Below are 25,200 nucleotides of genomic sequence, written 5' to 3' on the forward strand. Positions count from 1 at the left end.
TTCCGTGCTTGTTCAGCACTCAGCTGCAGAGAAAATTTAACTACATGAACTTATGTTAAGATTTCCATGCTGCCAAAGCATCCTGTATCTAAGTAAAAAGTGAAAGCAATTTTAGTGCTACAAGAATCCATTTAACTTCTATTAAGATGTTGCATACACTTATGTGCACCATTCAACAAAATAACTGTAGTACCAAAACATTAAGACAGTCGTAATTCCTGACCAAGAGGGATGGAGAAAATGTACTATAATTAACTTTTGTCTAATTACCTTCCAACGATTTATTTCATACATCCATTATCAATACCCGGTTATTCCTGGTCAGGCTCGTGGGAGGTGCTGGAGTCTATCACAGCATGCATTGGACGAGAGGCAAGAATACACCCTGTACAGTTTTCCAGTCCCTCACAGGGCACACACACCATTCACTCACACAAACACCTACCGAGGGGCAATTTAGAGGCTCCAATTCACCTAACTTGCATGTCTTTGGACTGTGGGAGGGAACCGAAGTACCCGGCGGAAACCCACATAAACATGGGAGAACATGCAAACCCCACACAGAAAGACCCCAGCTGCACCACAGTGCCACAATTATAATTAATAAGTGCAATTATAATGGTTGAGACAAGGGAAGTGATAAATTAGTCAATTCGTAGAATGTCAGTTGGGAGAAAGCATGTTGAATGTTAAAATAAACAATCAAAAAAATATTTTTTTTAATTCTTCAACTGTTTAAAATAAAACCTCACCAAATGTTACCTAGGCTACTGCTCTAAATGTGAAATAGAGGGGGTGAGTGGGGCTTGCTGTAATTCACTTTACTTTCCGTCAGTTGAAAAAATAGCAAGCTTCCAAAAGAGTACTGTGTGTAATGATTTAGAAAAGATCAATGAAAACACTGTTTGGTGCAAAATATGTGCTGCAAAATTCGCATACCACTTGTCAACATCTATGATGTTAACCCAACAAAGAAACGAACATCCAAGCCAAGGGATCACAGCAAACAAGCATCCAATTCTGTAGTGAGTCCTCAGTGTGACAGCTATCCAGCTGAAACCATGAAAGATTTAATTGCTAAGATGGCAACAAAAGACATGGTAGAGAGCAAAGGGACCTACTGGCATTTGCTGAACTCAAATATACTCCTGAGCAATGTACTGTTGCACAAAAAACAATCACAGCTCAATCTGAAGGTAGTGAAAGAGCTGTCTCTCACCGTACCATTCTAGCCAAGTCCGACAATGATAACCATCTATGTGTGCACAGGACTGAGGTTATTTCATAAGTTTGAATGATCAAACTGAAAAACAGGTGCAAATGTTTAAGGAGGATGTGCAGCAGCATCAGAGGAAGAACCTGCAATTAGCCATCAAGATGCTGAGATTATGGCTAAGACAAAAACAAAAAACAAAAAAACAAAACAAAAGATTTCTTAATTCCTGATACTACTGGCATGAAAGGCCTTTATGAGCACTTCAGGTCCAAAAGCAATATACAGTGCCTTCGGAAAGCATTCTTCACCTTTTCCACATTTTGTTACGTTACAGCATTATTATAAAATTGATTCAATTTATTTTTATTCTCATCAATCTACACACAATACCCCATAATGACAAAGTGAAAACAGGTTTAGAAATTTTTGCAAATTTATTAAAAATAAAAAAAACTGAAATATCACATTTACATAAGTATTCAGACCCTTTACTCAGTATATTATGAGGCACCTTTGGCAGCGATTACAGCCTTGAGTCTTCTTGGGTATGACCCTACAAACTTGGCACACCTGTATTTGGGGTATTCCTCCCATTCTTCTCTGCAGATCCTCTCAAGCTCTAACAGATTGGATGCACAGCTATTTTCAGGTCTCTCCAGAGATGTTCAATCTGGTTCAAGTCCAGGCTCTGGCTGAGCCACTCAAGGACATTCACAGACATGTCCCCAGGCCACTCCTGCATTGTCTTGGCTGTGTGCTTAGGGTCGTTGTCCTGTTGGAAGGTGAACCTTCACCCCAGTCTGAGGTCCTGAGTTCTCTGGCGCGGGCTTTCATAAATGATCTCTCTGTACTATGCTCCATTCATCTTTCCCTCAATCCTGACTAGTCTCCAAGTTCCTGCCGCGGAAAAACATCCCCACAGCATGATGCTGCCACCACCATGCTTCACCGTAGGGATGGCATTGGACAGGTGATGAGCGGTGCCTGGTTTCCTCCGGACGTGACGCTTGGCATTGTGGCCAAAGAGTTCAATCTTGGTTTCATCAGACCAGAGAATCTTGTTTCTCATGGTCCAAGAGTCCTTTAGGTGCCTTTTGGAAAACTCCAAGCAGGCTGTCATGAGCCTTTTACTGAGGAGTGGCTTACCGTCCGGCCACTCTACCACTGGTGCCTGATTGGTGGAGTACTACAGAGATGGTTGTCCTTCTGGAAGGTTTGCCCATCTCCACAGAGGAACTCTAGAGCTCTGTCAGAGTGGCTATCGGGTTCTTGGTCAACTCTGTGACCAAGGCCCTTCTCCCCTGATTGCTCAGTTTGGCCGGCAGCCAACTCTAGGAACAGTCCTGGTGGTTCCAAACTTCTTCCAATTAAAAATGATAGAGGCCACTGTGTTTTTCGGGACCTTCAATGCTGCAGAATTTTTTTGTTCCCTTCCCAATATCTGTACCTTAACACAATCCTGTCTCAGAGGTCTATGGACAATTCCTTCGACTTCATGGCTTGGTTTTTGCTATGACATGCACTGTCAACTGTGCTGTAGGCTGTAACGTAACAAAATGTGGAAAAAGTGAAGGGGTCTGAATACTTTCTGAAGGCACTGTAAGAAATGGCAAAGTTTCCCCTGTCAAACAATACAATAATTAGGCGGATTAATGTCTACTAGTATTCAAAGCGTCATTATTGAAAAAATAGTCCAGAGGAAAATTTGGACTGCATTTTTTGTTTAAATTTGGTTTTTCAATTCTGAGAAATTGGAGGGACCTGAAATTTATTTTTTTTAGTGTCCTACAGGTGAAAAAAAGTTTGAGAAATGCTTAAACCATACTAAAATGTCTAAACCATACTAAAATATGGCAGTGCAATCTGTATTTACAAATGAAATAGAAACATGCAAATATATATTTCAAGCACATGTATTTGAAATACCTCCTGTCCTTGATGTGCAACAACGAGCTGGGGCAGCCTTGTGCCACTTCATCACTATGTGACATTAATATTTGTTTCAATTCCTGTACTCCAAAATGCTGAAGAGAAACCTGGCGCGACTACTGAATTACCGATCAGAAATACCAAAGTCAGGATGCAGTAAATTATAACCCTGCCACATTAACCCTAAACAGTAAATTCTCAGTGTTAAATCAACTCTTACAGAGTACATAGTGCCGTGATAAAGTATTTGCCCTAATTTCCTGCATTATTACATATATATTGTCACACTGAATGGTCTCAGAACTTTAGGCAAAATGTAGACAAAGGGAACCTGAGTAAACACAAAACACATTTTTAAATTATTTCATTTATTTAACAAAAAAGTTAACACCCCAAAAAACCAATGTGAAAAAGTAATCTTCCCTTTGAATGTAATAACTGGTTGCACCACATAAGCAGCAATAACTTCAACCAAACACTTCCTATAATTTGATATCAGTCTTACACATCACTGTGGAGGAATTTTAGCCAACTCTTCTTTGCAGAGTGGTTGTAGTTCAGTTAGGTTTTCAAGCATGCTAATAAGCATGCTAATCAACTTCTAATTTCAGGTCCCGCCACAATATCGGGTTGGGTTCAATTCAGGACTTTGAATAGGCCACTCCAAAACTTTAATTATATTTCTTTGCAGCTATTCAGATGTGAACTTGCTTTTGTGCTGGATCATTGTCTTGCTGCATAACCCAATAATGTTTCAAATTCAGCTCACGGGACATTCTCCTTAAGAATTTTCTGGTACAGAGTAGAATTCATGGTTCCTTCAATAATGGCAAGTCGTCCAGGTCCTGAGGCAGCAAAGCATCCCCACATCATCACACTACCACCCACCATGTTTGGTATGGGTGTTAGCTAACTTTTCTCATTAAACAAATGAAATAATAATTCAAAGAATGAGTTTTGCGTTTACTCAGTTTACCCTTGTCTAATATTGCATTTTGTCTAAAGATCTGAAACCATTCAGAGTGATAATATGAAATAATAGAGGAAATCAGGAAGGGAGCAAATATTTTTCCATGCTACTGCATTGTCCCTAATGAACTCAACACTGGACAAGTGGAAAAAAGGAAGCCAGGATAAAAATATATTTGCAAGCACCAATTCCAGGGTCCAAGCAATCATTTGCAAACATGCTGACCATCTTTGCATACCAGTTATTTTTTAGTGAATTTTCTTTTACTTTTTTAAGATATAGAGCTCAACAGCACCGCCATGTGGCTAGATTGGGCCACTACTTTTGGGTTAGAGTCTGGCTTTGATTGTGAATTTTTGGCTGGACCGCAACAGCGGGGCCACCCCTACAAACGCGAATGTCTGTGACTGAGTGATGAAGTTACACCATTGGTCGGCCGAGTTATAAAGCTACACCATTGGTCGGCCAGATCACGTGTGCTAGGTCCAGCCATATACTAGGTTTTGACCTGGTCTTGTTACACCAGATGTCATCTCTTCAAGTCAAACAATAAAGGATGTATAAGCACTTTGAAAAGTCATGTCCACAGAAAGTTCACTGGCTTGTCATTTGGCCATTAATTGATGAAACCACAAAAATAATATCTTTATTCCACCACACCAAATTGGTTGAATTGCAAATATGTCAATTTTGTAAAATAAGCATTTGTGTTTTTCTAAAAATTCAAAATTATGAAAAATGTGCTCAGACACACATCGTGGGTCTTGAGGCTAATTTTTCCATCATGAGGAGATGGATCTGTGTACCAAATTCTTTGGCTTTAGAGAAAATTGGGCATGGGGGCTGAGATTGTCAAAAAATAGTTATTTACTCAATAGTACCACCAATGTGCTCAATCTGTAACATATTTCAGAAGAATTTATCCATCCAAACAAACCTACCAAATTAATATGCCGTGGACATACTAAATAGTCATATGAGGTCAATGGGCAGAAAAAAACTAAAGCAACAAGACCAGGTCAAAACCTAGTATATGGCTGGACCTCTCCGGCCGACCGATGGTGTAACTTCATAACTTGGCCGATCAATGGTGTAACTTCATCACTCAGTCACTCAGTCACAGACATTCGCGTTTGTAGGGCTGGCCCCACTGTTGCGGTCCAGCCAAAAACAACCCTGTAAAAAACAACAGAGTTCCAACATCTGTGGTTCTTGGACCCCTAATAAATTACTTATCACAATGACTGCCAATTAGTATGCAATAAATTACCCAGTCACAGAAATAAAGATTTACATGAACAAACAAAATAAATGTTTGGATCTGAACAGTATCTATAGACGAAAGTAAAACTGATTATTGCCATACACAGCTTTCAAGAATTTAAGCTTTGCTTGTGGACTGTATGTTGGCACAGTCTATGCAAGTTAAAGATGCAGTATGAGATGCCATTTCTCATACAAGCTTTTTACATTTTCACTCTCCGATGAACTTTGATAAATACACTGAACGTTCACACTTGTGCATGGCAATTACTTGCAGCATTTTCAAATCCACATGCGCAGAAAAACCCATATACTTCAGTTATATATTTCCTGAATATTCATTTGTTCACATCAACAACGAAGAATGTGAGTGGTAGTACGCTGCGCAACTATCTAATAAGGTAACCAAGGGAACAAAATCCAGGTCTAACAATGACACGTATGGTCAAATCGACAACAAAATTTAAATAAAAACTTAACTGTTATAATTTCTAACATAATTTGCAAGACACGTGGGTTGAATTTCAACAATGCATTTATTAGAATGGAAAACACATAGAATTGATATTGGGTTCTGGGTTCTAGCAATGATGCCAAGGCACCATAAAATGGACTTGCAGAACACGCCCACGCAAATACAGGTTTAATAGTAGAAATAAACCAATCAAATGTTGTACTGGTCGTGTGAGTCGCCAATATTGTTTTAAAATTACGCAAAAAAAAAAAAAAAAGATTTATTGCATTAATAATTTGTGGCTAAATCTCGATTCGTTCGCGCAAAGGGGAACCTATTTAGCTATCGCACTTAACACAAAGCTAATTGCAATTGCTTTCCGTTGTTTCGGTGGCTAATATTTCATATGTTTTTTAACAAAAAATCCTACCACGGACTCCCACAATTCTTCCAACAGGTGTGATGTTATGACTCCTCCCTATTATTGAAAAATAAGTAACCGCAAGTGTTACAGTCGGATTACTCCTTCTTGGTTGCTATGGCAATTACTACGGTCGGGTGTAAAGCATGTACAGCATCTGCGTGGAAAACAAGGTAAGTTAAGAGGAAAGGTAACCAAACGTAGTAAGTAAGAAAGACAGGAGAGAGACGGTAACGTAAACTGTCACAACGTGAAAACAAGTTAACAATATCTTACCTGATAATAACGTACATGACGAGCACATTGCCAATCAGCCCCACGACACAGACGACAGAATAAAGCGCAGTGATGATAATAGCGATGATGACAGGAGTCGAATCCAAAGCTTGTGGCCTGTCCCATTCGGACCCGTTCGCTCCGAAAAGAGACACGTCGTTGCTGAAGTTTCGACAGAAAACAGTGCTATTAGCCACAAAAGCATTAATAGTCGAATACAAATAGTCTGACGCATTGTTGAAGCTGTCCATGGTGTGAAGCTTTGTCGGCTAGCCTAACACACACTCGAACTATTCGATTATTGCTCCGCTTATGCCACCTATTGCCTCAACACACGCGACACAGCGGAGTATAGCACAGAGGATCTCGTCTGGCACAGCGTCGTCCTCAATCGCTTGTCAAGCTGTAAACGCGCTGTGCTGCAACAGATCCCAAGCCTTTCGGGACGGGGCTATTGAGCCTATGTGAAGCAGTCAGTTCAACCTGATCAATTTCAATCGCGTTTTAGCATTTTATCGACTGTTGTGACGTCATTTTAGGCTACACCACATGACGAGACGCTCCGGTTGTGAAAACTGAAATTCCTAAAAATGTATTTAAAAAAATAAATAAAATTATTTGGTAAATACACCTTACTAATGGTAATGCAACAGTGGGTTTCAGTGGGTGATTCATTTCGAGAAGCTTGTAATTAGTGATTTTTTTACTCCAGAGCTTTCCCTCAACTGAAAATATGTATTTTGTTTATTTGTTAGGATCCCCATTAGCTGTGCCCTAAAGCACAACTGTTCTTCCTGAGGTCCACATTAAAAAATATCAAGTTTGCAAGCTGAAAACGCACGTTTCGTGGTGTAAAACGTCAGATCAAGGGCCAGGACTATTGACACTGGTTATATACGCACAGAGGGAAATTAAGGGTAAAGAGTTCTAAGCCTTCAAGATATGCCTTGTCTGCCATGCCTTCATGTCTCTGGAGTGTGAACTGTTCTCAGACTCTCTAAGGCCCTCACATTGGAACAGTTAGAGAATGAGATTGACATTCTACATTCTATTTAGAAAATTCCTTAATCCATAGCAGCTAACAGGGCCACCAGACTTGACACTCAAGCAGCCTAAATAGTATTATTAAATAGGCAGTAACAATGGCATGAATTCAAAAGAGGGGACATATGGAATGTTACACTCCTTTGTCTGCATGGCACCATATACATTGTTGGCTCTATCCATTATGGCTCAATCCAAAGGAATATTTAAATTGTAAAAGGCGGAAAGGGAAATAAAGAGATGTTCTATGCCACAATCATGGGAGTTACACAGTGACTATACATGCCAGCTATGTTGGATATGAGCCAGTGGAAAAGTAGTAATGGGCTGTCAGAAGCAGAGCTGTGTCCCTGGTTCTGTGTAACTCCACGTTTGCTGCTTCTAGTTCAGACCAATCTCTTGATGAATTAAGGTTGTTGAGAGCATTTCTTTTAGCATTTCCATATGTAAAAAATGTTGAAACAGATTTGTAACACACTGTAGGTTTGGCTGATTACCATTTGCTTTGCCTATTCACTCCACGATCAGCATTTCAGACCTTACTGATTTCAGCTGTAGTATTAGGTCTATTGATGAGATTTCTTAATGCCAGTCTGTGATTGAAACAGATATTCATGTCACAGTGAATTCATATTTCACATGAATTTAATCAGTCAGATGAGTCAGACAGAGTTATTTCATTTTATGTAATGCTCTGTGGCAAAGCAAAAGCTCTCATTAGACACTAAAACAATTAACAACTCTTTATGCTTCAGGAATAAGTTTGTAATGAAAACCAGCAGACTCAGGGAACTCTAGGGCCAGGGCTGATGACAATTGCTTTACATAAGGAACCTCCTGTTTTTTTATAAACACGTTTATTTATGTTGATGTTGTGGGTATTGGAGTCTGCCTCCTGGTAATGCTAGGGTGTTGTGAAGTGCAGTGGTAATTTTCAGGGGAGGTGTAATGAGGTGGGGGCACATAATTTGTGGCAAGGGGTATTTTCTACAGAGATGCTCTCTCGACCCCCAGAAAGGCTGGGGCTACACTTGACTACTCTGCAAGCTGAGGCTGTGACCTAAATTTTGACACACCTTGGGCAAGGCTTTAGTCAGACTAACCAATTCTTGGCCCCTGTCCACATGCCGTGTTCCACCAGAACCCACCTGGCTTTGGATTTTGCATCTCCAGCACCGGCCCAACAACACTGCAACGTTGTCATCCTACTGTTGTCTTTTCATACAACTGTACAATGACCACTTAGATTGGACAGGGGCTTGATGGAGAAATTGCTGAGAGGTCTCTTGTCTTTTCTCCTCTCAAGACATTTTAGCTTTAAGAACTGGACTCGAAGAGATGCCTTGTGCCTTGGCTGACACTAAGGCTTCCGGGAGACTTGCTAAACTCCAGAGGGGCCAAATTTGTCAATCTCGCCTCTGGGTGGGTCAGGTTCAGGGAAGCATTATTATTCCTTCCTCTGGGCCAATATGGGCCAATGCCCCTATCATAACAAGGTTTCACCCCCTTATGGTGCTCCTAAATTATTTATCATCAGAAATTTATCATCTCTGCTCTGCCCATCCCCTTACCAAATTACTTTTTATCATTGGTAGTAATATGTGATTTCTTTAGCAGGGGACAGTGGCATGTCTAGAGGCATTTACTCTGCTACAAATTTTAGGAAGAAAAGGAAAACACGCAAAGTGAAGTTACCTGGGGTACGTCTCAATACTCAAAAAATGTATCAATTTCACTACCACCTCGTCTCCTCCATGAACCTGAAATCGATCTTTGTGTCCTCCCTCCCTCCATTGACCTAATTTTTGAGGAGATGAACAAAGTAGCTTCAAACTCGTCTCTTCCAGCAAAGGATACATCGCTGTATGCTCCCGCTGAAATCTTTTCACATTTCTAGGTGATATCATCATGCTCAAACTCCCAGGGATTGGAAGACCATCCCACAGAATCTGACACAATGCAAACTTTAGAAAGTGGAGACGGCAGAGAGCTAGGTTATCATACATAGCATCCTACCCGAAAGCTTGATTGCCTACAACGGATAGCAAAATGTCAGTTTGTTTTTGTGGCTCATATCCTACCAACAAATGCAGACATTTAAGATGGAGAAGCAGGTTTATTTATTTTCTTGTACATGAATGTGTGATAAATGAGTATGGCTCTAAACATAAATAAGCATGGCATTATTTTAGTGTGTGAATATGCATAAATCAATTTATTTAACCAACCATTTCCAAAGGACATATTTATTACCAACAAATTAAATTTCAGATGTTACAGTGGGAGATAATTGTTTTTCAGTGTGAGCAGTGAACACTGGGAAACAATAACACATAAATACGAGGTGACAAATGTGTCACGTTTGTATACTATGAGATTAGTTTGATTTAATGTTGCCGATTACATGTTAATTAGTGTCTCGTCACGAACCACGATGTCAGGTCCATGTTTGTGGCTACTGTAGCAATTGTACTTGAAACTTGCATGCTATTTTTCTGCTTTAAATGGGCTGACCACGTCTAAGATCTGTGATTGGCTATGGGACTATTTGTTGGCTCTGAAAAATATAAGGATTATGATAGGGCAATTTATCAGTAGTCGCCATCACCTTCGATGATGGAAGCAAATAAGCTGTTCCAATTTTCTCCACACCTCCTCCTTCTCTTCTTACCTCCACTCATCTCCTCCCCTCCTTTCCTCCACATACTTCTGGGTAGGAGATGACTGGTAGTAGTGGAGTGGAGGAAAGGAGGTGAGGAGTGAAAAGTAATGGGACACACCCCGGAGCGTTGAAAGACAACCATCCAAAGATGAAAAGGTAGATGGGAACAAAATGTTTTAATTGTCCTTGGTCAGATCCTTAACAATCTTAATCAGTGGTTCTCTAGTCAAAACTGTCAGATAATGAATGGCATCCAAAGCCTACATATCACAAGTGATGCATTTCTCAAAATGGAGGCTCTGTTTCCCTTTGCTAGAATGGATGAATCAACTCATGAGGACATAAGACATGAACTACATCAGTTCGGAAGAAATTTAGAGAGGAAAATACAGTACAGCTGACATCATTAATTGTGTCATATAAAGAGGTTATTTTGAGCTCTTCAAACTGAAAAATAAGTGTTTCAATCCCAGTCAGTATCCTCCTGTAAAAGTGTGTTTTACCACTTTAAAACTTGGGAAAACACCTCCAGGATCTGCAACCGATGCATTTGCTAGCAATCACAAAAACTATAGAATACAACTATGACTTAAGGACATGAGAGTGTGAGAATGCTGTCACACAGCAAGATGTATCAATTAACTGAAAGATGTGTAGATAATTGACTGGCATGTAATATGCATTGCTGAATGTTTTTTTTTTTGTATTGCTGTATTGTGAGATGTCATTTTTGTATTAATGCATGATGAGATGGCACATTTCCTCCCGGTTTTGATCCCTACCCCTGGTTTTGTGTCCCTTTATGGGTAGTTTGGGAATTGGTTCTGTATCCTATATGTGTGAGAGAATCGGCTCATTTTGTCCAGTGTAACAAAAAAATGGCCTTGTTTATATGTTACATTTGCAAGATGAACATTAAGGTCTAATGTAACTGGCTCCTCTAACAGAACCACCAGCCTGGCCCTTCCAGTTTAAATAGTGTAGAACAGCCATTGGTCCAAGCAAAATGTATCAATGCCATAACAATCTCAGTGAGTAACACTCAACATCACATCAATCAATCAATCAACGAAATTTTATTTATACAGCATATTTCACAGCCATTCTCACAATACGCTTCACAGACAACCCTGGCCTAACCCCCCACAGGAGCAAGCCTAAAGCAACAGTGGCATGGAAAAACTCCCTGTGGCAGATTGGAAGAAAGCTCAGGTCGGCTCAGAGTGTAGATTGGTGACAAACATGGTCAGTCAGTCAATGTTTACATTGTTCATATTGCGGCTCAGACGATGGGCGGGGCCAAGTGGCAGTGGTAGGGAGCAGCAAGTGGCGATGGATGTGGGCAGGGTGGAGGCGACAACGAAAGAGGGGCTGGACTGCAGTGGTGGGGGAGTCCAGATGACAGCACTCTCAAAATTTAGGGGAAGAAAGTAGAAATGGCGACAGTGGTATGAATTGCATAGCTACTAGGACGGGGATCGAGAGCCCATGCGATCATGAGGGGGGGGGCAACCATACCCGCCTATCAAGAGCCAGCCCATGTAAAGTGGGGTCACAGCTGATTGACAGATGGCAGTAAGATAAGGATGCCACCCCACAATACTCTATGGCTCCAGGCTTCTCCCACCCTGTCTCCCGAATATAACTGATTATAAGCCTGAGCATACAGGTGCGTTTTTAATCTAGATTTAAATATTTAGACTGTGTCTGACTCCCTTATAAATTTTGAAAATGTGATCCACAGTAGTGGGGCTCTGTAGGAGAAAGCTCTACCACCTTTCAGGTTTTTAGAAATTCTTGGGACTACCAAGTGGTCTGCGTCTTGAGAACGGAATGACCTTGTTGGCTTATAAGGTAGGAGCAGGTTAGTTATGTACACTGGTGCATGTCCACGCAGAGCTTTAAAGGTCAGGAGCAAAACCTTGAAATATATCCTATGCTTAATGGGTCGCCAGTGAAACGATACTAGCACTGCGGTAATGTGCTCATACTTCTCAGTTCTAGTCAAGATACGAGAAGTTGCATTCTGCACAAGCTGGAGACTCTTTAACGAGTTATTAGGACAGCCAGATAGCAGGGCATTACAGTAATCTAGCCTAAACAAAAGTGTGGATCAATTGCGTCTCCCACTGACAGGTAATGTCTTATTTTAGCTATGTTGCATAACTGAAAGAGCAATTCTGGATATGTTTTTATATGCGTTAAATCAGGATCAATGGTAAGACCACGGTCTTTAACAACCATATTTGGTTCAGCCAAACAACCATTACTGTCAGGTTTCTGTTCCTGTTTTCTGTTTTTTCCTTTTTGGGCCGCCAGATGGCGGTAGTTCTGTTCCTTTTCCCTGGTTAATTGTTTTATTGGTTCCAATTATTCTATTATTGAAAAAAATAAAAAAAATAAAGTGCCACAAATGCAATTATCCAGACAAGAAGGATACTGAAAGATTGCATATATACAACAGGTTAAACTATACATGTGCTGGATCAAAAACTTCTTGACCACAAGTTCATATAATCTAAGGGTGGATATGTAGAACTACTATAGATTTATGAAGCAAAAACTAAGCAGTGTACCCAGCGTCTCCAAATCTATCCAAAATGTCTAAATTATGCATTGCTGTAAATCACAACATGCTCACATATTTCACTACAAAACAACGGTTTTGACTTAAGAAACTCATCGTTGCATCATTTTCAAGTGGGAATTACAAGCTTTCCATCAGTACAGTGGTCTAAAATATCTAGGGGTTCAGAAACGTATCCAAAATCTCTTCAAAAATGAACAAAATGCTTTTTGTCCATTATAAGCACATAAACAGGCCCCTTATGAAGGTTTAAGATGAAACATTGCTATCAAATAAAAAAATAATGCAAAAATATTGTCACACAATACGATACAGTACCTAAATGTGCAACAATTAACTATTGTATGTATTTCTATACTCTGTACTCTCGTATGTTTTCTTGTATCTGGATGGGACGACATGAAAACTATTTTCAACCGTCCACCACGTTTTGGAAATGTTCCAACTCTCACGTTATCACATGCATCACAAAAACGATTACACTATTAACTAACGCTTATATTACAGTGTGAAATATCCACATTATATAATACCACTAACCTATTTAAAGACACTCAATTTCAAAAATAACATATATAACCAAAATATTTTGAGCAGTAATACTTACATAGCAATGATGAAATAGTATCTGTGTTCGGTAGATGGAGACAGAGACAGTAAATCAATGATAGGGGCCTACTGGTCTATCCGCTTCTGTTTTGCTCCAGAAAACCATGTCAGATAGGTCTATCAGCAAACATATGGCTTAGCTCTGCGCAGAAGTCCTCAATATTAATAGTATTTTCCAAGAAATATACTTAAAAATCATTCACAACGCTTCGTCAGGTGCAGTGGCTTTTACTGCTATCACAGAGTGAATGCGTAAGTGAATGCGATCATGAGAAAAGTTTTGGTTACGCTGATATATAAACAATATTCCAAGAGCAAAATTAGACGTTATACATCGTTAGAAAGCTTATACTCTCACCTAATGAATGAATGAATTGTCAATTAAGCCAGTCTGTACTCAAAAGGGCGAAAACGCCATAAACGACATGTGTGGTATTACCCACAGCTATTTTGGAAGGTACCCAAGCATCACAAATGCGCGTGTATTTCACAAAGGGATTGTCCAAGACAATATATGACCACTCAGTCTCAAAAGGGACATCTCTACACGTAAACCAATGGTAAGGTTGTATATTTATTTATGACTGTAGAATGACATGGTATAATTTTTGAAAACTCTCGTTTATTTCGTTATTCAGTGAGCAGCGTTTTCACTGCTGTATTGGCATATCTTACGGCAATTGTCGGGTTTATCTTGTTGCTATGACGGAATATGATTTTTGATTGGTGAAAGAATATTTTTATGAATACCAAGATAGACAATATTGTCCATTATGTCATGGGTGGGGGGTGCAGTTGCAGATGAGACTGCAGGGAGGGGGTGATTGTTAAATGAATGACCAGAGCGACAATGGTGGCGCTGCGAAACTCCGTATTCGGCATAGTTGTTGTGTATCGTCTACTAATGAAACTAAAACAAAGCGTTTCTGTTTTTAACTCATACTTTGGTTGCAGTAGCACTCAATGTCTGAGTTCAGCTGACAACTAGTGGCTTTGCGCTAAGAGGTTAACCAAATTTGAAGGAATCGGATGAAGCAGACAGGTAGTTGGTTTTGAGGACATAACTAGTTTAGATAGCTCATCCATGCTAATGGGTGTAAAACAGTTTAGTGCCACTGTCTGTACACCTTTCTGTTGTAACCAAGCACTGGGCTGTTTATTTCTACTAGCAGGAATAATGTATGATGGAGGAGACAGTTTGGAGATCTGATCACTAGTAGACTCAATTGTCTGCTTGAAAAATATCATTAAATCATTGCTGCTATGATTGGAAGGATAAGTTGAAAATTCAGATGATTGTATTTTAGTCGACTTTTCCACAGTACTAAACAGAAATTTTAGGTTATGTTCGTTTTGTTCAATTATTTTTGAGAAAAAGGCAGATCTAGCAGATGCAAGAGCTTGCTTGTAATGAAGGAGGCTATTTGTCCATGCAAGACAAAATTGTTCTAGTTTAGTTGACGGCTATTTTCGCTCCAATTTTCTTGTGGACTGCTTCGGGGCTCGGGTGGTGTCATTGTACCAAGGAGTGTGTTTTTTCTGACTAAAGTTTCTTCTTTTTAGAGGGGCAACTATATCAAGTGAGTAAGAATTAACTGGTTAGGCAACTGGTCCAGTGATACTTGATCAGCATTTCCTTCACTGGAAAGGAATGAAGCATATTTAAAACTTTGGAATGACCTTCTGGTTTATTGATCGGCTGTAGTAGTGTCTAGGCACTGATACAGGTGGATTGGATGTCTTGATATTAAACGCAATAAGGAAATGATCGGATAGTACAGGGTTATGAGGTGCGATGGTAAGATTTACCACACTGATACCATGGGACAGGTATGGCTACGGTTAGTGTGTAGGCTCACAAACATTCTGTACAAAACCAATAGAGTCAATAATAGAGGCAAAAGCTGTTCCTAGGGGATCATCGTGTTTATCCACATGTATGTTGAAATCACCAATAATCACGACCTTATCTGCTGAAATTGCAAGGTGTGACAGAAACTTAGCAAATTCTGTTAAAAGATCAGAATAAGGCCCAGGTGGCCTGTAAACAGACACAAGAAAAAAAGTGATGCCTGCTACCATTTATTTTAGCCAGAACAGGCTCTACACAGTTCATAATAAGAACTACAAAAGAGGAGAACATATTTCCACTCTTAGGCGTTAAACTCAATATGGACTGACAAATAGCTGCCTCCCCCTCTGCCTGATGGATGACACCTGAGGACTTACAAAACCCACAAGACAGTTTCATTAAGTGCAACATATTCATCAGGTCTTCACCAAGTTTCAGTCAGACACAGTACAGTGAGATTATGGTCCGTGATCAATTCGTTTACAAAATCTGCTTTAGGATCGAGCGATCTGACATTTAATACTCCAATTTTTAAGAGTGATTCACTATAGTTAGTAGCAACGTGACACGCTTTTATAACAGTGATGTTATCCACATTAGATGTGTGGAGCAGACACAGTCTCAATATAAAAAATACTTATTTCTAGTTCAGTAGTGTTAGTTAAAGGGGCTTTTGGATAAATGCTATTACTGTTCACTAGCTCTGAAACGCACCTTGCAGACAAAGGCGTAGGGCCATATGTCTGAGACACGGGCATATGGATACGTGCAGGTAAACATGAACTGTTCGAACCTTGCGGCCTGGCCGGTGCCCTGATGGAGTGTCAGGATCTGGCCTCACTAAGACTAGCAGCTATATTATTAGATAGGCCTCTCCAGCTCGAGTGGAGTCCGTCTCTCTTCAGTAGGCTTGGCCTTCCCCAGAAATCAGGCCAATTATTAATAAATCCTATACCACTAGATGAGCACCACTTCGACAGCTAGTAATTTAGCAATGATAGCCTACTGTAAACCTCATCGCTCCTACGAACTGGAAGTGGGCCAGGACATATTACTTCTAGACACATCTTTTTAGCCACTGCACACACCGATACAAGGTTATTTTTAGTGACCTTCGATTGCCTCAAGTGGATGTCATTGATGCCGATGTGGATAATAATTCTAGAATATTTACGTTTACTTTTAGCCAGAACTCTTAAATTAGCCTCAACATCGGTAGCTCTGGCACCAGGCACACACTGTAATATGGTCGCTGGTGTCTCTAATCTCACATTTCTCAAAATACTATCCCCTATGATCAGGGCTTTCTCAGTTGGTGTGTAATTGAGTGGGGAATATCAGTTGGAAATGTAAATTGGGTGTTGCTCAGCGGCCCTAGGCCAACAACTACGTTTCTTCTGCACTGTGACAAAATCGTCCTGCAGCGAGGACACTGGCAGCAGAGAAACACTCGCATCTAGACTAGCATCTGGCTCAGGAAAAAGGGAGTCTAACAAAGCCTCATTCTCCAGGATCTGATATAATGTCCGGATGCAGGCCTCAGCTCAGCTACTTTCTGTGCCAATTCTAAATTAAGCTGACACTTACCACAAATACCATTACTAGTAAAATTGGCAACAGAGCTAAGGCTAAACATGCAACAGACAGTACAGGAAATGGAAGCCATGATGCACTTTTACCGTATGTTTCTTTAGTTGTTAGCTTCTTTCAAGATGCGATTTACTTTGGCGAGTAATCAGAAGAAAGTACAGAACACAACAGCAGTAAAAGGAACCTTCTCAGGGCACAATTTCCCAGAATCCCTATACATACTGATTTATGACATGGTACAGCTTGTAGGGAATATCTTGTTGCATCTGTCATCATTCCTGGAGGGTGGGTGTGGGGGGGTTTACTATGTTTTGGTCCAGAATGTGTTGGTCCTTGCTGGAGATAATTCCATCGACCTTAACAAGAGCTCCAGGATCTGTAAATGCACAACAACCCCACAACATCAAAGATCTGCTATACATTTCACCATTGGAATGATGCCCTTTTCATCATAGGTGTTCTTCTGATGCGAAAACCACTACTGGTGTACCCAGCCAAAAGGCTGTTTTTTGTTTCTTCTGAATACAGCACCCAGTTCCAATCAATGTTCATAACTGGAACGTGGTACTATGGTAAAATGAGACAAAAACTGAAATTTCTGTCAACAGAAGAAGACTTATTTGGAAAAGAACATCATACCTACAATGAAATATGGTGGTGCCCCAGAATGATAAACTGAATTGAATAGCATTTGAAATAACCAACTCTAACCTGCTGTTCATGTGGTGCCATGTCAACATTTTGGCGAATCTTGTCTGCAACCTTGCTGCTACACAAGATTTCCTCCCAGGCATAACACTCACTCATAACATCAGACCCAAATGACGCTTGAAAACTCTGAAAGCTGAAAACTCTAACAATATATTAGGCAAATTATTTTTATGTATGCATCTGTTTTTACATTTCCTGGATTTGAGAAAAAATAAACTCCATCATAAAATAGTTATCTAATACCCAGAAAACACTTGACTTAGCTGAGCAATTAGCATATATATAGCATTTAATACTGTCAGGAAATAAACAAACAAAAAACATATACACAGACTTTCCTTAAAAATGAATTACTGTATCATCCAATTACATGCTTTTTAAATTTACTATAATAAATAGCTAATTAAATTTTAATTAAAGTCATTGAGAATATGGATTTGAACAGCTTGTACAAATAGGTTGTATCAGGAGAAAGAAGAACAGAATGACAAAACAGGGCAACGCGGCAATCATAATTATAAGTATACTGTATTTTTTGTACTGCACAGATTTTAGATTTGTAATGAGAAAATAAGGGGGGGAGATTCTTATTCCTGAGAGCTGGGACTTGCTATGGTGATGTCTTGTAAGGCCTAGTAACAATTCCATAGTCTATGTACTGTAGGAGAAAACCTAATGAAAGATTATCGCTGCAGCAATGTTGGGGCAAAGCTCCAAGGGTGAGCTGTCATGGACTGCAGACCTAATCCACATACTGTACCATCCATACCAAGTTTGGTGTGTCTTGGATGTAAGAGTACAACTAAAATAATTTGAAAACTGCAATTTTGAAGTAGTGCTGTAGCACCACCTAAGAAAGCAGTGGCACAAAAATGATTTTTTTGTGTGTTTGAATTGACAAACCTGACCTACATGGGTCCCTCTTCAATTTGTACATTTCAGAAATTTGAATAGAGGCTGGATTTAAAGGAGCTGTGGTCAAATATGAATATGCATGAATTGTGGAAATGGTATTTAATTTTTTAAAAGAATTATTTAAGAAGCAGACATGCTTCTCAGGACTGTTGCACGGAAGCTGTCTGAGGGTTCCTGTCAAATTTCATACAATTTGGGCTTATAGAGCCAATGCAAATGGGTATTGTGCAAAAAGTGGCCACTATAGGCCATATTGCACTACAAGCATGGGTGTAGAGCAAGTTTATTTGCTCAACTACTTGATTTGCTGAACAACAAAAATCCTAGGATATAGATTTTAATTCATAATAAATCAACTCGTATGTGAATTCAAATATTATTACTTTAATTGAAGCAGGCAAAGTGTTTATGTTAAAGTAATAATCTCGAAGATTTTCATTAAAATAAATGTCTGTTAAGTCACTATCTATCGCCGAATTAGGTAAAACAATGGTGATTGAGCCTATTATTATATTAATTTGTATTATTATTATTATTATTATTATTTATGATTAAAGAACTGGGTGTCTGTGGCGACATTCCTGGGAGAAAATCACAAGCGGCGAATAGTTAGTGACGTGTTTTCCATCAACCATCAGTGGTTGGTCCACCAGAGAGGGTAGGCGGAGCTAACGCAACAGGCTCACTCTTCAACTCACTTGTGTGTGAGCGGCGTACTGTTTTTTCTGGTGTCTGCTAGTGTTACAATAACAGAGAAGTGGGGGGGTTATGGAACCCTAAAAAAGTTTTTGTGTAACATGAGAGGTCATATTATTTGTTGATGTAGGTTTCGTATTACAATATACAATATACGTATTATCAATACAATATTGATGACAATGTAACGTTACTAAATTACATAGCTATTTGCACAGCTAACGCTAGCTACTGGACCATGTCAAGAAAGGCAACATTAGTTTAGACAACGTTGCGCACAGTATACATCTCTCATATCAGGTAATGTTGCGTTAGCTAGCTAGCTAATGTAATTAACACAATCTAATGTCAGATAATTAGAAAAAACGCTAGCTAACGCTACTGACTGGTACCGACCTCGCAAACCGTCTCCCGAATGCAATGCTACCTTGTTGCAATGTTGCAATGTAGCTAATTAAAGGCCAGTTCAGATCAATGATTTGCAAAGAGATTGGATGCAACTTGCAAAATTCCAAGACATCTGATTGTAAACGTTCTAAAACTGCACTTGGCGATTTGACAAGGTGGGTCTTTTGAGACCCCAGGCAACAGCTTCAGATGCTCTGCAACTAACCAGTTCACACCACTGCAATTTTCTCTGCAACATTTTAAAACCGTTTTGTCTCGTTGCGAATCATTGATCTGAACTGGCCTTAACATTACCGTTATTTACATTGCCATCAAGTTCATCAATATATTGATCGGAATAAAGCCGGGGTTTAGGTGGAGCAGAGCCGGGTCTGATTTCTGTGTAAAGATGTCAAGCTGGAGAAAACTAAATAAAAGAATACGGCAGTACGGATTAGCGTTGTTATTTTATTACGCTTCCTCATATGTTCCTTCAGCCTTGATGCCCTTTTTTTTGATGAAATCTCCTTTGTTTTTGTTTTACTCTTCTTGTTAATTTAACACACAGCTCAGCTTTATTCTCGAACAGTTTAGCTAGCAAAACCAGAAACACCAGGGGTAACATTTTGCAAGGCAGTTGTTTCAAAAATATCACACAACAAGCATTCACGAAAAGACTGTTTATTGTGCACAAGATACATAACTGCACGAGCCACAGCGAATCCCGCAAATTCTTCTCTGCAGTGTAAAGATGTTCATACCAGGCAAAAGGTGGATAAAGAACGTTTGTGGAAATTGATCATCACTAATTCTACCCCAGGTCTGCTACAGCATTTTAACCCAGCTCGGCAGTGTAAAGACAGCTTAAGTTAGCCTAATGTTAGACAATGAATGAGTATGTACATAACGTTACTTTTATAACAACCATTTTTTATTCAGTAAATAGTAAGTGTTATGATTGGCGTGGCCCAGATGCCAACTGACTGACGTCACACAGGCGACACTGGTTGGATCCGGTTGGATCTATGGGAAGTGAGGTCCAAAAACACACCTGCAATTACTGCTTCTCGCCATTGGTACCGCCAAAGAGAACGAAACTGAAATCTTCTAGATTGTAACTTTAACAAATATTGTTAATTCAATTTGTGAAAATGTTTCTTTTGTCTGACTTCAACAATGTAGCCGACGGTTTTGCGAAAGTGCACATATAGTTTACATAGGCCTACGCCAGTTAAGTCCAATTTCCCGCATTTCTATTTGTAGGTGAACTTAAATGTAGCCGGTTAACTTCATTATAGCCAATTGTCGCAATCCTGTGTTAAGAAGCTAGCAGTTTGACAAGATGGATCGGTGGCTCAACACAGGATCAATAGAAAAGAAATGGAATGAAATCCCCAACACTACAGGCAAGGTGAAACAACATGACCTTGAGAATGCAAGAGGTACAGAGATAATTTCGGGTGAGTACACAGTCAACGATTTGCCTCCTGCAAACGAGTGTAACACTCAAAATATTGAAACTCACTGTGAATGTGGAAAATCCACTGTTAAAGTCAAACAAAAGTAACACAGCCCCCTGGGGACAAATAAAGTTCCACTACTACTTCTTCTACTACAGCAACTGTCTAAAAATGTGCATTTTTTGCAACCCAACCCACGTTGTGTTTTTTGCTACGAAACTCTGGCTAACGAAGCTATGAACCACCACCATGGTTAGGCGGAACTTTGAATCCAAACATAAAGAACACATGGGAAAGCCTATTGGGTTTTTTTGAAAGAAAATGTGATGAACTTAAGAAACACATGTTGAGGGGGACTTCACAGTTTTTTGCACCTGGGGAAAATGCTATGGCTACGGAGACTTCATACAGGGTATCACTGTGGATCGCAAAAACGGGAAAAACTCATTCTATAGGGTAGAATTTAGTCAAACCAGCTGCGAAGATTATGGCTAACATATTGCTTGGGGAAAAAGCAAGTGATGAAATAAACAGGGCTCCTGTCCAATGACACCGTCCAGCAGAAAAATGTCCACGGTGGTTGTTTGCAGCCGTAACAGCCATTAAGTTCTATGGAACTCCAATTAAAGATATCTACTATTCAGTTCTGACTATCTAAAACGTGAATTCCAGATATCTCCATTTAAATTACAACTAGTCGTAACTCAGATTCGAGATTTCTCAACATTAGTTCTGACTAAACATAATACAAGTACGAGTCAAAATACAATTGTAGATATCTTGAACTGGAGTTATGACTAGTCAAAAGTAAAGTGGAGATACCTCGAATTTCAGTTATTACTAGTCAAAAATCCTTTTAAGATATTTACAAAGAAGTTATGGATATCTTGAAAGGAAAGGAAAGTGATCTTATTTTGAAGATATCTTCAATTATCATTCTGACTCATCGGAATACATTTATAGATATCTTCAATGATCATTTTGACAAGTCCACCATGAACATAGGTAGTTCAAACCGTTGGGTTGGCGGGTATGCCATCCCGGCGGCATGCCCCATACCTATACATCACCGAGAGTTTGGAACTTTTCAGGGTTTCCTACAGAAATAAAACCGGAGCTGAATTGTGCTTACTGGGCTTTCTTAAAAATCACAAGCAAATGACAGCGTGAAAGAACGTCTTCTTATTGCAAAGCCGTTTATAGCTATTTAACTGAGTAGGTGTTTATAACTTTATTTCCTTATGCAAAAAACCATTGACACCATTGTACCTGCTCTGTTGGTGGCTTGTTGGTATCGTGCTTGCCTATGGGACCATTGGGGCTCGGGTTCAAAACTAGCCTCAGGCAAATCTGTCATTCCTTATGCAAGCTTATTTCTTTACTAACATTTTATAATTCCCGGTTACTTTAAAACTATTGCTTTTGCAACTGTAAAACGGGAACGCTATCATTTCATGTACAAACTCCACAAAGTACTATTGTGACTGAGTATCGTTCGTCCCCCAGTGAGCACAAGATCGAAGACTGAAGCTATGCTAGAAGTTAAGTGTGCTGCTTTCGCTGACCTGTACGTCACTCTCTCTTCCTCGTCAAAATACATCTGGTCTCTTTAGCGCAGTGGTCTCAAACTCATTGCCACAGAGGGCCTTGTGTATGCAGGTTTTAATTCCAACCGATTAATGCTGCCTTAATTGATTCCAATTACTCATGCAGCCATATGCATTTAACTGCATTGAAGCACAGAATATAAGCAACAGTTGTTATTTAGACAACACAAATAACACATTTTGCTTTATAATGCATTATGTGCAGACCTACAGCCCTAATTCAGCAAATTATTAATGATATAATCAAGGTCTGAGGCTGGAATAAAAACCAACATGCACACGGCCCTCCATGGCTCTGAGTTTGAGACCACAGCTTTAGAGGCTGGATGAACTTCAGACACTAATTAAGTTTCTTCTGTCTGAAGGGATTGAATCAGAATCTGCAGGAAACTGGATGAAGCAGCAGTTGCAGGAAACTTCTCCAGATGGTACTTCGATGCCCGCTCTGTGGTGCATCGGGCACTAAGAGAACTGGCAAAGGTGCTGGCACACCCGCCCGCCCATCCCCCGCACACCCTGTCAGGGGTGGTGGGGGAGACCGTCACCGGCCTGCTTGGCGCTGTCACATATCCAGCCAATCAGAGAGTGTTAAGCAGAGCCTTTAGTGATGTGGCGGTGGGCATGGCCGTGTGCATGCATGAAGACCTGCGCCCAGAGGGATGGGCTGAGGAGCGGGGTTTGCTGGTGGTGGGCCAGGGTCAGCATGGTGGGGGTGCTCCACAGGGACAGCCTCCCCTGGGGCTCTGCAGGTTGCCTGAGGGGGAATAATGGCACTTTCACCACTTCCATTGACAATGCCCTCTTCGCGGCTGCAGATACATCCCTGAACGCCGGCCCAACCGCACCTGAGGAAGAGGAGGAAGAGCGGATTGCTGTGGCAACAGAACCTGTGAACACTGCAATGGAAACTGAGACACCAATGACATCTCTGATGGAAATAGACTCACCCAAGACATCACTGATGGAAAACGAGGCAGGCATGACATCACTAGAGGAAATTGACTCACCACTGACATCACTGGTGGAAAGGGAGGCAGTCATGGCATCACTAGAGGAAATGGACTCACCAGTGACATCACTGGTGGAAAGTGAGGCAATCATGACATCACTAGAGGAAATGGACTCATCAATGACATCACTGATGGAAAGTGAGGCACCCATGACATCAATGGTACAAACTGACATAGTCATGGCAACACTGAAGGAGATCCACACAACTGAGGAACCTCTGGTGGAGAAGAGAGGTAAGGAGAATGGATTAAGTACTGTAAGAAAAGCTCTTCCCACTGATTCAGCACCTTACATGGCATGTCTGCCAATCTGTCATGTCATCAGGACTCAGGCTAGACTGGCAGGGTTTTTTTTAGTTTGACTGGCTGTGATTGGTTATTTGCAATTGTGGAACATGACAAAAGTACAGATGAAAAGTTTAAGAAGAAAGTGTGCAGAAACTATGTTTGTATTGTTGAGATATTCCAAATATTGCTTAATGAGATGTCTGTGTGACTGCACTTTGATGTGGAGATTCCTGTTCCACTGAATGACGCAGCGGGTGATAAATCTCTGGACCATCCACACAGTAAGTCACAGGTAATCCAAATCCATAGTTGGGTGGACAATGTTGAAAATACTCTTTTCGTTTTGCATCCAGTGGCTAAATAATCACAATTAACAGTATTTCCCAGCAGAGACACACAGAGAGGCTGTGCTGAAGGAGTCTCTCTCTCTCATCTTTTTCAGAGAAGAAACAAAAAAAACGTTAAGCGCTTCTTCAGCCGACTGTGTAAGGCCCTGAAACGCAGCTGCTGCTGTGTTACCATGGAGATTGACTGAGATTTCAAATGCTTACATGTCTGTCTGTTAGTGTGCCTGTCTTTCCTGTCAGTCTGTGTGACTTTTCTGTCTGCCTTCCTGTCTGTTTTTGTCTCTGTCCATTTTAGATATGACCTTGACCAAGAAGAATCACTTATCATAATTCATATAGTGCAAAAAAAAAAAAAAAAAAAAAACACAGAAAGAAGGATTTCTACTTCAGAGTTTGACAGAAATGAGAAATACTTTCATCACAAATTGCAGATAATGTCCAGGAAGGTAGACATAACAGACATATTCTGTCACATTGGGAATATAATGCGACCACGCAGGCACACCTGTGTGTTTTTTTGTTGTGTAGGAGACAGTGATGAGTGTCGGCATTTATGGCTTCTCCTTGTGTATTCTCAGAAACAAAATATTTTTAAATATTAATTTAAGGATTTGAACAGACACAGCTGAATACTGGTGGGATACTAGAAGGATACTCTAAAAGGGAAGCCAGGGCTCACACTTGGTCTCTGTGAGAATTCCTGCACCACAACTGTGCTACTCGCTGTTCATATTTAATAATGAATCACTTTAATATCATCTCTCTCTCTCTCTCTCTGGTGCATTGCATGCTGGGGGGAGAGGAAGGGGGGTGGTGTGTGGGAGACAGAGCTTGGTGAGTTTTCTTGCTTTTTCACTTGTTTCCCCTTTTTCTTTGTTCTTCTATTTCCGTGCATGTTTTTTTATT

The 25,200-nt window shown here is 40.2% G+C and overlaps 2 protein-coding genes and 1 long non-coding RNA gene across 5 annotated transcripts in view; 1 reads left to right on the forward strand and 2 right to left on the reverse strand.

The window, feature by feature from the left end:
- The window catches only part of LOC118216631 (delta-type opioid receptor-like), a 27,623-nt gene extending 20,566 nt beyond the window's left edge, over window positions 1-7,057 (reverse strand). The window contains exon 1 of the mRNA XM_035397993.1: window positions 6,530-7,057. Within this exon, the coding sequence (XP_035253884.1) occupies window positions 6,530-6,780 (251 nt within the window). The 5' untranslated portion in view covers window positions 6,781-7,057. The remainder of the gene's footprint in view (window positions 1-6,529) is intronic.
- Window positions 6,147-25,200, forward strand: part of LOC118216637 — a 21,949-nt gene continuing 2,895 nt past the window's right edge. For 2 of the 3 annotated variants that reach the window (XM_035398006.1, XM_035398014.1), the window contains exons 1-2: window positions 23,234-23,893; window positions 25,097-25,128. In XM_035398006.1, the coding sequence (XP_035253897.1) occupies window positions 23,257-23,893; window positions 25,097-25,128 (669 nt within the window). In that variant the 5' untranslated portion in view covers window positions 23,234-23,256. Of the gene's footprint in view, window positions 6,427-23,233; window positions 25,129-25,200 lie in introns of those variants that run through there. The other variant, XR_004763049.1, reaches the window with a different exon arrangement.
- Window positions 22,259-25,200, reverse strand: part of LOC118216654 — an 8,447-nt gene continuing 5,505 nt past the window's right edge. Inside the window, exon 2 of the long non-coding RNA XR_004763050.1 lies at window positions 22,259-23,494. This is a non-coding gene — a long non-coding RNA (uncharacterized LOC118216654). The remainder of the gene's footprint in view (window positions 23,495-25,200) is intronic.

This window comes from Anguilla anguilla, chromosome 2 (assembly GCF_013347855.1).
Source record: "Anguilla anguilla isolate fAngAng1 chromosome 2, fAngAng1.pri, whole genome shotgun sequence".
NCBI lineage: Eukaryota > Metazoa > Chordata > Actinopteri > Anguilliformes > Anguillidae > Anguilla > Anguilla anguilla.